The following is a 13,178-nucleotide window of genomic DNA, read 5'->3' as shown; positions in this document are numbered from 1 at the left end:
GTCCTCTTAAAGTAATATCATATTAGAGTACACTTAAAGAATCACGAATATTTTAACACAGTCAAGTAATATTCTCAAACCGCATTTCATAAACTTTTCTCGCTTCCTTGAATTTGATCTTTGTGGAGAATCTCCTTTGGGAGATTGCGTCATAGTTGACCTAATTGATTCCCGTCACAGTATATAATTTTTGCCTGCCTAAGACACAGTGAACGAAATAAACATATCTGGACTTAATTGCAGTAGGCTACACCTTCTCATATTAAGCCATAAAACACGTGTTTTATTTCGCACTGTAAATATTATTATTTTTAGTAAATGGAACAGAAATATTAATGCAAAATTACACATATTTGTACACTTACATTAAAACAACTGTATTACAACAAAATGGTGTTCGCAGTAATTCTGGGTTCTGATTCTTACCCGGGTATGTGCTCTTGTTTTTTCCCAGTACCTTCAATAATTAAATTTATCTGTAAATCTTTACCTGAAATGCTTTCCAATGTTAATTGCTCACATAATAAGCATGATACAAACAAAATAAAGTCAAATAATTTAATATTTGATTATCTTTTCTATGGTTTAAAAAATTATGCTTGAATGAAACACCAATTAAAATATATAATATTGCGCAATTTTCGTAATAAATGCTCAGTATTATCTAGAAAAATGGACTTCATATATACAAAAATAACTATAGCCATGTGTTTAAAAATGTTACAATTTATACCTTGTGTAATTAAAAACTAATTTGTTGGCAACTGGTTTCGAAAGAAATGTTTTTGTAAAAGTTCCTACATTATTCCAGAAATGCTGGCAGGTGTCAGTTATTAGATGATGAAAGACAAAGAACAAAATTACTTACTTTATTATCAATAAAAAAATTAACTTTTGAAAAATATTTTATTTTAATGATTTTTTTATTCCTACAGTATTTATAAAGTAGTAAAAAAAACCTCTATTATTGGAAGTTTTAACAGAGTTATAGTTTTTTTTTCAGTGTAAAGTTTGGCTAACGTTTGCAAACGTATTATATTAGTAACTGTTGCATTGGGAATGATTAACGTGCAGTACACTCCGCATTATCACATAACTAGTAGGACAACTGCATCACAGAGTTGGCAAGCATGTGATGCGTTCTCTTATCGCTCAGTTTGCCATTTTCGACTATTTTAATTTTGTTTTTAGGGAACTTTTATGAACACTTCACTATTAATGCATTAAACATTTTTTTTTTTTTTTTTTTTTTTTTTTTTACAAAATTGGGCGCTTACTTGGACTAAAATCTATTTCCTAATTGTAGAAAGTTGGGAAAAAATTCGTGTTCAGCACCGTTTGCTGGACTTATGGCATCAAGTTCACACTCTAGACGTTAATGATTTTTGTTTACACAGCTGGGAAATCACTTTCGTCAGTCATATATTTTCTGAAAGATATTTCTTCATAAAATGGGAAGTCGTCGAATAAAAAAGTATCCAACATGTTTGGGGCGGAAAGATTCTTAACTTAACTTCATCCTTGGATTTCCTTGTATACCGGAACAAAAATCCGTTTCATACTTTCAGTCCCGGTTATGTTTCAGGAAGTTATGTTGACCTGCTCCGACAAGTCTCGTCTGACCACAGTAAAGCACCTACGTAAAACAAACGTGACCATCCGAAAAAAAAAATCTCGCTGGCTGCTAACACGACGAGCGAAACCTTTAAAATTATTCAGGGAATAAATTAGGAAACCACTTTAATTTCCCAGAACCCTAGCGGTTGCTGTGTGGCCTTGTACAGAGCTGAGCGGATCTAAGGAGTTCTCCGCAGAAGGGAAATTTCATCTCAGTCATTTCTTTTTTTTTTTTTAAACCGTCTGTACGGTTCGTATAAATGCTGTAAGGCTGCGTGTGAGAAAATTAGGTGCGCGGTTCTTTTGCAACAGCGTGTCCGTTGGCGCGGGCAACTTCCGGGATACCGTGGGTCGGATGAAAAAAAAAAAAACAACAACAAAATATATGCCGGAGCACTTGGCGTTCCTTCGTGCGAGATGATTAAAAAGGGCTGGTGGAAGGAGGAGTGGCTGCGAGGTTGGATGGGTGATGGGGCCTTCTCTGGAAGTCGCAGATTAAACCCGACTAGCGGGTCTGGCGGGGGGGGGGGGGGGGGGGGGGGTTGGTCTACGACGGGGCCGCCCGTAAATAGGCTACACCCACACTTCAACCCCTCTGCCGGGAAAACCTCCCTACGAACCTCTCTCCCAGAATCTCTCTCTCTGGCGAGAACCTGCAGCCCTTGGGACGGTGTTAAACGACTATGCTAACCCGGTGAGTTACGCCTCCCGAGACTAACATTAAGGCGCTGGGACGCATCTCACGGGCGTCGTTCTCACACAACCCTCCCCTGTTCTCCCTTCCAACCACCCCCTCCCCTAACACACTCCCAACATCCCTCTTTCGGCCAACTTTACGGGCGCAGAGCGTTTTCATCTCGGATTCCTCATCTCTTGGCTCGCGCGTGGGGGTGAAGGGGGTGAGGTGTAGGGGTGTCGGAAGGTGTGTAGTGACGTAAGCAACGCCTTGCTCCTGGTGCCGAGTTAAATTCGATCCCCCCCCCCTTCACTCCTTCATCCCTTCCAGAAGCCCGCCAACTTCCTACTCCCGCGGAACAGAGCATACCCCATTAACAGAGAGGGCATCCTCTAGACAGGCCGGAGGGGCGATTTGTAACACCCCCGTGGCTAACCGTATTGGGCGTAATTTGCGCACCCGGTGTTCCACCCCCTCCCCTGCCCGGAGATAATGACCTGCAAAGGACGTGAAGTTCCGTAGCACCCCCAAGTCTTTTCGCCTTTTCCCGAACCATGATCCTTTTTCCTGCCGTAAACATTTCCCTTTGTTTGAAAGGGGGGGAAAATATATTTGGCCTCGCATATAACTGTAAAAAAAATTTTACTTTTACAAGGAATATCCTTGGGACCTCAGATGCCAACGTTATCACTTGTAAAACTGCAAGGGAGAGTTTTGTAAATTTGCAAATGGTACAAAGCTCTGCCTTGCTGACGACACTTCCAAGTCGTAAGGAACCAACTTTGTTCACCGTTTAATACATCGGCGGTATCTCGTTAAATGCCCGAACATTTATTATTTATGTATTTTTTTTAAGTTTATGTTTCATCCTTAAACCATTCAAACGTATACGAATTGCATTTGTCCACATTAATGTTTTAAAACTTGTAAATAGTGTACACAAAGACTACACATTTACGAACAGTCATAAAACTAAAACAATTACCGTGGCTTCTTACATTACCGAAATTGTGTAAATATAAGGATGTTGATATTGACAGGAAGAAACAAAGTTCATTTATTATGCAAGAAATAATCTTATAAAGAAGCCCTTTCCTGTTCGCTCTTCGCTTGCAGCTATACTTTTAAAGATTTTAAGTTTTTTTTTCTAGCTAACAAAGTTATTTCTAAGAAATTAATTGCCACCGTTTTGTTGTCAAAAGATTTTAGTAAAATATTTCCAAAATCCATTATACATTACTTATTTTGAAACTCCGTTGAAATTAACTATAGAAAAACAATTGTTTAAAGGAAACTATGTAATATGTGTGGGGTAAAATTGTTGCTAAGTCTTAATAGAAATCAGCATTTTATTTTCTAAGATATTTTGTGTAATAAATGAAATTAACATAACATGCAAGTAAATTGCAACCATTGTAAGTTAATTTCAACTAAGCAGGAGATTCTACGTTCGTTTTCTTATTTTGGTAGTTATTCTTGTGATACAAAAAAAAACACTTAAGGTTAAACTTATATAATGACGTATTTTCAGAATACTTACTTCTGCAAACATTTTCAGTAATTTAAGTCAAAATTGGTGGAAATCGAAACCAGAAACATTTAGTTTACGTAAGCAAGGAAGAATTTTTTTTTTCCTTCAGAGTTTAATGTATACTTGAGAATCAAACGAACTTTATTACTCTTTTTTTATTAACATTTTTCCGTCAGACAGAATACTTGATCATTTTTACTGTCCGTAATTTTTTAAATTGGACCAAGCTTCCAGCTTCCAGCTTCTACTAATTCCGTGCTCACTTATTCCACCATTGCTTTCAGTTCGTATTTGTGAATATTTGCTTTTCCTGGAACGTAAATAATTGCTATATATTTACTTTTATTTTTTGTTTATGAACGACGATTTAATAGACGAAATTTTTTTGCTTCGATTTAATAAACTGTGCGTTTTTTCTCTTTCTGATCATGACAGTCCATTGAAATATTTATGTTTATGATATCGCCATACATGTTAATTTAAAGAAATTACCTATTTGTGGTTTTTAATTTGGTTATTTAACTTATTTTTAAAAAACTTTTCTTCTTATACAGAAGAAAATAATTCACTTCCAATACTTTTAAAATAATAATTTAATCTAATTATAAAAAAATTACAGAGAACCTTTAATATAAAAATAATTTAACAAAATAAAACAGATTCATGACTGGATATCATTATTTTTTTTTCTCTATTCAATTTTTTTTCTCTATTTTAAAGTTAACCTTTGACACAATGTGCATCCTATTGGTAAATTTGCGTCCTAGGTAAAAATTAATTGTATTTATTCAAGTCTATAGGGAGGACTGAAGATTTCATTGTTCAGATCTCTATCAGGAACTTCTGCTTCAGAGTCCTGCGAACTAAAAACTTTTAATAGCTTTTATTATTGGATATATTAATAAGTTACAAAGAAGACCTCGTGGTTTGGAGACACATGTTATATATACATATATTTTTCCTACTGGATATGTACCTGCTTTATGCCTTAGGCTCTGTATGCTTGTAACATAGCATTGCCCTTGTAGTATGTGTAATAAATTCTTATCATTTTCTATAGTATGTGCAAAATATATGCAACAAATTACATAATTCTATCGCATCTTTTTATAGAATCTTATAGTAGATGATCATTTATTTATTTTATAAAGATGTGCATTGTCTATTCTAATTATTGATCTCGTCTAGACTTAAAACTATGATTTTAATATTTGTTTTGGCTTCTTTTGTATCTGGCTATTTTTTGAAGTAAATGAAACCACTTTTTAAAATAATATGAAGAATAAATATAATGTACTCATAGAAGTTTTACAGAGGAATTCACACGAAATAGGACTGCTTTTATACAATAAATATTTTTTTCTTTTTAAAAAATTAATGATCTTTTTATTATAAACTATCAAAATAAAATATTTTGAAAATATAAAAAAGTTATGTTGGCATATAATATTGCAGAATGTTAATTATTTATGTATTTTTGAACCAACGAGTGCCTCAATTTTATTACTTTATAAGAGTAGCCTACGCCTTAAAAATATATCACAATGGATCAGAGCTTCTTGGTTATATAATAGGATTTTACATGTTGAGTATGATCACTTTATAGTTCTTTGATTGGATATAATTAGTTAATAATAATTTTATTGCCGGTAGTTTTTAGTCCTGTGATTGGTTGAATTTGCCCAGTGTGCGTGTAATACGTCTTATAGTGTTCGTTAAAAACGTCAGGTTATAACCATACTGTAACGGAGAAACTCGTCCTATATTCTTGTAATAGTTGTTTCAGTAAGCGTAAAGCATGTTAAGTAAATGAGTACGGCAGGAATCGTTGCTCGGAGATGCTTGGGCTATAAACTGTCAGTGTATTTTACTTGGAAGGATTGCATTCGAAGTATCGACAAAGGAGGAAACATGGTTCGGAGACTATGGTCTATATGCTTGACATTGGAAATTAATTGTCTGAAAGGCATACCTTGTATCTAAATATAAGGCCCTATATGCTTTGTCTATTATCTTGTCGTTGGTATTTTAGTAGTCTTAAACTGAAGCTATGTAATACAGCCTCTAAGATAGGTTTAATGACGTCAAGTATCAAATTTATTTAGCTGTACAGCTGCCTTGTATTTAGTCCTTCCCCGTTGTGATAACGAATAATTTGCTCGTCAAAAAGGAAATGGAAAATGAAATATTTTTGTTATTGGCTAGATTTCAACCCCTAGAACTCTACTTCTTATGCAGTTATTTAACCGAGTATTACGAAGCCCGTTAAGTATTTTTTATGTACATTAAAAAATTATAATTAACTTTTACCGAGTTTTGTAAAAAATATTTATTGAATAAAATTTTCTTGGCACAGACAGGTCCAAAATGTGTACTACAAACTTTAAGTGGAAATGCGTTTTTAAAAAATATATATTTTTATAATTTTCAAAAATATTTTTAGTTTATTTTTTTATATCTTAGGTAAAAACGTTACCACACTATCAAATTTTGCCTGCTATGTCAGCTGATGTAAAGCCCGAGTCCTAGCGGTAGATTGGGGAAACAAAAACGTAAACTTTTTATTAAAACATGAAATATTTCCCTAGAAAATGTGAAATTCTATTAATTTTTAGTTTTTTTTAGTTAATTTGAAAATTTAAGATCACCCTGACTGCTGGCTCTATCTGACTCGCGATTATAATCAAACCTCAATGACTTAAATACACAATAGACCTAAATAAATAGTAAATATATTTATAAATGTAATTTATGTATATCTTTTATATCGTAGTCGTGTTGATATAGCAGAAATATGTATTGTTTGGGTGAACTGAACATACATATTATTTTTTGAGTGCCAAACAATTAGTTGTATAACGTTTGTCGAACGACTGTGAAGTCTATTATACACATATAGCAGTTCTCCCAACAAGGTTGGGTTGGTAGCCAAGTAGTCAAGAGGCAATGTGTTTTCAAACTGAAGTTCGTAGGTACGAATCCAACTACTTTCTAGAAATACATCACACATCTAAAAAATTTAATGAACCTTTATAATGTCTAATATAAAGCAATTTTTCCAATAGTGGTAGCCAAAACCAAGAAAGATACAAAATGTGCCGGCTGATGGCGGTAGAGTTTCTCGCCGGCGATACTTGCATGCTCTTTTTCTAAACCAGTGAACCGGCGGGAAATTTTGCATTAAATAACACAAAGATTTTTTTTTCTTTTGGGGGATATCTATTCAAGTGATTTCCGATTGAAACTGATTTTTTTGGACTCAAAATTTTCACAGGCTGGAAAATAATTTGTTTATTGAGTTTTTATATAGTCCTCTAATTTGTATGTTATTAGATTTAAAAAAATATTTAATTCCATATCAGGAAGTCTTATCGGGGACAGCGGGACGCGAAATGAAATATGTAGCGTTCCATTGTTCCCGCAGGGGTGGCAACCTTTTAAAAAAAGTTTTCTCCTCCTCCTCGAGTTGACGGAAGGGGAAAAGAAGTTTTGCCAACATCCACAGAAGAAAGTAATTTCACTCTCTCCCGTGCCGTTACCAGCACTGCAGGGATCACATGACAAGCATCCGAGACTCGCTCATTCACCACGCTGTTCGCTCGTTGGAAAACAAGGCACGATCGTACGTCCTCCATCTTGTTCTTCACTTCCCCTCCCTTCCTTTTTTCCCCTCATTCCGACATCAACTCCACCTAGTCCTTTCGCCCCCCTTAAACAGTTTCTTTTCGGCAGTTTTTGCTCTCCGTTTTCAGCCTTTGTCACCTTCCTCATACCTCTTTGTCTACTTCGCTCTTTTTTTTTTCATCCATATCATTCAAGACCTGTTGCCACTGAAAAAGGGAATTCCTTTCTTCTCCACTACCTTCTTCCTTTCCACTCCCACGTGCTACTGGTTCTTATCAGCGCACTTTATCCATCCCCGAAGAACAAAGTGCAGAAACAGGAAAGCCGGCAGAAGCACCTGAGAGGGTTTGGAAAACTCAAAATCAAAAAAAAAAAAATTATCGTGCTAAGAAACCATCAAGGATGCGAGTGTGATAACTTATTGTTTATCGTACAGCTACGCTCAAAGACATGAGGCATACAGCATTTCGGTTGTCTCCAAACTACTTCATTAGCGACTCATTATCCTTTAATGTTAGTCCTGCTGTGGATTGAAATTTCCATCAGATTAACTCTTGGTTTTGGTTTCATTTATCTTGGTGATGTATTGTTGAGGTTTCAGGGATGTTACCTTCTCCTTGATACAAATATTTCAGTTCTAACTTGCCGATATTTAGAGTAGCAATTCTTACATTTCCTGAAATGGATACAGAATTATGAAAAATGTTGCTTGTTTTTAGCTTCTCACCAGAAATACCGACATTTTAAGAGTTTAGTGCAATGGTTTGATGAAATAAAAAAAACCTCACAATTTTATAATAACGCTTGAATACCAGCATGTATCCACAGTCATATTTAGAAATCAACACATGCCGCCGCATGACTTGATATCTTGTGACAACCGAATCAACTATTTGCATCACCTTGTCACAATCGATTGTAACAACTTCATATCGTTCCAGCCTATTAATATAAATGCACCTGTTGTTTCTAAGACACTGCTGCCATGCAGTCCCAGTATGTGTTGGTGCAACGTTTGAGGGTATGATCCCAATATCATTCTTGGGTAAAGATCATTGGATTTTGGATCGAACGAAGAAAGGTCTTTACGAGACCCCTAATAGACCCCTCCCAAATACCCTCGGCTTTAGTTAGGTTAATCTTGGTTAGGTTGGGTTTGTTACGTGCTGGTCTTTCTCCAGGCGATAACGCGGGAAGGGGTGTGGTCTCGATCCCTTGCGCATTTCTCTGCGCATCACGTCACTTGCAGCCCTAGCTTGGCTTACTACACCGTCTGCTTCTATCCGTGACTGTAGTTCAGTAGCGCATCTGCTCGTAGTAATGTGTTAAACACCAGCGCATCATTGTATTTGTGAGGAGTTTGATTATACAGAGTGGGTGTATTATAAAATGTAATTATTGTGTTTATCTTCCGTGTAATTATTGTGTACAATTTGATTAATGACTAAAAGGCACGATTTTTAGTGCACGTGTTTCAAATAAATTAATTTTGTAACTTTGAGAAGCCTTTTTTTAATTAACAATATTTAGGACACTGTGTAAAGGGTGTTTGCTAAACTAAATAATTTATTAAAACATATCTAGTCAAATATCATCATTACCTATTGATTAAAATTGCTAAAAAAAAGTTCAAAGGAAAAAATAATACATACTTCAGAAAACCATAATATCAGAAATTTTGATTGCGTATCTATCACACTGAATAACCTAGACTGCACCGTAGTGCATGTAGTTTTAAGATATTTTTTTGTAACAAAATAAATAATAAAGTACAATTTTGTTCAGTCTATGTCTATGTATACAAAGTGTTGATGAAATACTATATGTATTGTTTATCAGACACGTGAAAGTATTTATAAACGTAAACAAAACCTAGTTGAAAAGGGAAAGCCTTCAGCAAGCAGGTGCTGCAGATGACGTCACAGCAGTGTGGCAAGCTGTCTGCATTGTCCTTTACTATGTTAATAATTTTCACCTTTAATTTACGAAGAACGCTGGGTAAAACTATTCAATGAACTTCGTTAATTTACGGCTTTATTCGTAAATTTACGGACACTGAGTTCACATACTAAGAACATGAATCCAAAAGTATATTCTTTGTGCGTTAACAAAACATTCAACATGTGATTAAGTTTAAAGTAAGAACACATTTATTTTGATCACTTTGTTTTAGAACGAAGTATGCAACTCGAAAGTCGAAATACTGTGTAGTTTCTACGAAGATTCAGTTATTTGATAATAAAAAGAATTTGAGCATGTAGTATAAGTATATGCATATAGTCTTATGTATAAAACCACGTATGCTTACAAATTGGCTGATTTATTACTGCAGAATCCCTCCTTTTTAGTGGATCTACGAAGGCAATGCAAATGTACAACTGTTTGAAGCATACCTTGTGACTCGAAAAAATTCTGGATAATTTTCCAAGTACACAATAGCTTGTTATTTCACACGTGTCACCACAACCAATGTAATCATTACTCCAGTCAAATGATGTTCACATTTATTGTTTTAAAAAATTCAGTAAATTTTTCTGTGTACTTTTTAACGAAGCTTTTGACTAAAAAATAAACGGAGATTTCTCGGTAGTTTCAAGTAACTGAATATTCCTAGCAAATACGCTGTACACACTTGAAACAAGACAAATTAGAGTGTTCTTGCTGTAGAGTTAGCCAGCATTTGAATGTGCTGTTGATAAGGCCACGTGTTCATGTTCAAAGTATAGCGAACTCTGTATCCGTTTCTTGGTGAATTGAAGGTGGAATGGTTTTTAAACGGTGTTAGCTAGAGACGGCGATGTTCCACGAATGAGCTCGTGGATTCCCCTGAAAGTTCGTGCTGGCGTGGAAGCGATATTCTTCGTAGTTTTCTTCGCAGAAACTACGTTGTATACACTTGGAACAAGACAAACTATCGTGTTCTTCCTGTAGACTTAGCCAGTATTTGAATGTGTTGTTAAAATGTCAATTGTTAATGTTCAAAGTATAGCGACCTCTGTATCCGTTCTTGGTGAATTGAAGATGAAATTATTTAAACGGTGTTAGCTAGAGACGGTGATTTTTCCACGAATAAGCTCGTGAATCCCCTGAGATCTATGATGCATTTAACTGAAATAAACGAAGAGTCCTCCGTAGTTTCAAGTAAATTGAATCTTCGTAGAAACTAAGCTGCATACACTTGGAACAATAAAAAAGAGTGTTAATGCTGTAGAGTTACCAACAACTCTGCAAACGTAAATATACGAAGCCCTGGATAATTTGTGACCAGCGTTCTAGGTGAATTGAAGGTGAAATTATTTTAAACGCTGATAAATGATAATTGTTTGATAATTGATAATATTTATTGTCATTAGACACAGGGCGCAATAGACATTGTCATTGAAAATACATAATAATAAAATATAAATACATAGTCGTTTATAACTGACATCAATGAAATATCTATTTCTGGTTTTACAGTTCTGTACATTATTTCTTAAAATTAAAGTTTGTAGTTTACTCTTTTAACATACAATAAACAGTATATAATATAAAAATACAAGGTAATGTGAGTATTTTCAGATTCATAAAATATTCTCTACATGATTGTCTTTCAGTAATTCCAACAATAGTTGTTATCACTTTTTTTTTTTTTTTTTTTTTTTTTGCCATTTGCTGTTAAGGGGCCCGCCTACCTGGTCACACACACGGTGTGCAGAGCTTCAGGAAAAACAACGCGATTTCAAAACTACTCAAGATATCCGAGTGGGGTATGTTTACGAAAAGCATTTAAGAGTTCGCTGAGGCCCGAAAAGTACTTTTAATTTTGGATCATGTTTTTAAACTGTATTTCTAGAAGAGTTAAAATGGCTGAAACCCATGTTTTCAGAGTAATTTTTAGGTGTAAAAAAAGTGGTACAGATTCTTGAAAGTACTTAAGGGACTTGCATTACACCTTTATCTTCATTTCCCCGTAATATAAAAATGTGGTCACCGCTCAAATTTCACAGTTGTCCTGTGTCGACGAGAAGACTGCGCGCCAGTCCAGAGGAGACACCGCGCTAGAAGCACCAGCGGGCGTCGCGCTTATCATCCCGCCTCACTAACACACATACACCCCTGACGAGGCGGGCCCCTTAACTAGAGGACGGTGATTTTTCCAGAAGTCAAGGCTCGTGAACTCGATGAGGTGTGTGACGGGTGCGGGTGGGACGTGTGTGGCCCCCGCAGGCAAGTTCGTGCTGGCGTGGAAGCGCGGGATCGCCATCCTGACGGCCGGCAGCGTGAAGGTGTCGCCCGACACGCGGCTGCGGCTCGTGGACGGCTACAACCTGGAGATACGTGACGTGGAGCCGCAGGACGCCGGCGACTACACCTGCCAGATCGGCACCATGGAGCCCAAGGAGGTCACCCACACGCTCGAGATACTCGGTGAGTCCACCTCCCTCTACCCCCCAGTAGCAGCTTTGAATATATATATATATATATATATATATACATATATATATATATACCGTTATTCACCGCCGCAATCAACACCATCTCCAGGGCCATCGACTTGCGGCGGTCCCTAGCGGACAAGTGTCGAACTCTTCGAACACCCACTTCCCCCCCCCCCTTCCCGTCGAACGACACTTGAGCTGCAGTGAATGATGGATGGGATGGTGCGGGGGAATGACAGCGGGCGACAGTGCTGCGCTCTAACGTGTAAATAACAACCTTAAGACGATACAGGGCGTTACGGAAGCGCCCTGCAGGCGGTGAAGTTCCCAAGCTGCACATCATGCGCTCCTGAAAAAAAACGTAGAGTAAATCCTATCCACTCGCGACTTCTATACAGTATATATATATTCAAAGGTAGCAGCGCATTCAGATTCCCCCCAGCTGTCGGGAGCGACACCCCCGGTGCTGCCATCTGTGGAGTAAACCGTAACTCCCCCCCTTATCACTTCCATGGTCTCCGCATTCGATCACGGGCCCTGGACCCAGGATCGGAGAGGCCCCCCCTCCACCCTAATTTTACACTCAATTATGGTTACTATTTTATTAAGTCCTAACTAAGCTTCGTTTATGAAGTTAATTTTACTTTAAAATAACCATAGCAAGTATTTATATTTATTTAACACACTAAGATAAAAATGAAAATTAGTTACAGAAATATAAAACTAGCTGCAGTTGTGTTAAAATCTTCTAAAACTTCATTGGATGAAACAGTATTCAATTTTGTTTTTAGTTTGTAAAAAATTATAATTTTTAAACATTTAAAAATAAACAGGGTTGGGCCCGGGACCCATGGGGTCCACCCAGCCCCACCCTTGTGGGGGTCATGGCCCCCCCTACCCCCCAAATGACCTTCTCCAGGCAGCGCAGAGCCGACTTGCCTCATACAGATCCCCCCCCCCCCGGGCAACCTAACAGTTATCGGGAGCGACACCCCCGGTGCTGCCATCTGTGGCGGATGGCACGAACTAAACAGTAATTTCCCCCCTTATCATAGTCTTCTTCGCTTCTCTCGGAGCCGTTTCATTATACAGTTAAAAACAATTTAGTTCTGCTAATCAAACGATTCGATAGTCGACGTAACTTGCTCCGGCAGAGAATTCTAGCGGCTGGTGCGGAATTTACGTGCAATGAAGTTTAAATGTTTTAAAGAGTTCTACGGTATTTTTTTTGTCAGAGTTTCGTATTATAAGTGTGTTTGTTTGTCTAGTGTTCTGTTGAAAAAAATTATAGACGTAAATGGAAAAGGGA

The 13,178-nt window shown here is 36.8% G+C and overlaps 1 protein-coding gene across 1 annotated transcript in view; it reads left to right on the top strand.

Moving 5' to 3' along the window:
• The window catches only part of LOC134538713 (neurotrimin-like), a 624,622-nt gene that overhangs the window by 340,255 nt on the left and 271,189 nt on the right, over nucleotides 1-13,178 (top strand). The window contains exon 3 of the mRNA XM_063380151.1: nucleotides 11,658-11,858. Within this exon, the coding sequence (XP_063236221.1) occupies nucleotides 11,658-11,858 (201 nt within the window). The remainder of the gene's footprint in view (nucleotides 1-11,657; nucleotides 11,859-13,178) is intronic.

The sequence above is a fragment of the Bacillus rossius genome, chromosome 14 (assembly GCF_032445375.1).
Source record: "Bacillus rossius redtenbacheri isolate Brsri chromosome 14, Brsri_v3, whole genome shotgun sequence".
NCBI classification, from domain to species: domain Eukaryota; kingdom Metazoa; phylum Arthropoda; class Insecta; order Phasmatodea; family Bacillidae; genus Bacillus; species Bacillus rossius.
Note: the sequence above shows the minus strand (reverse complement) of the source record. Positions and strands in the feature narration are given on the sequence as shown.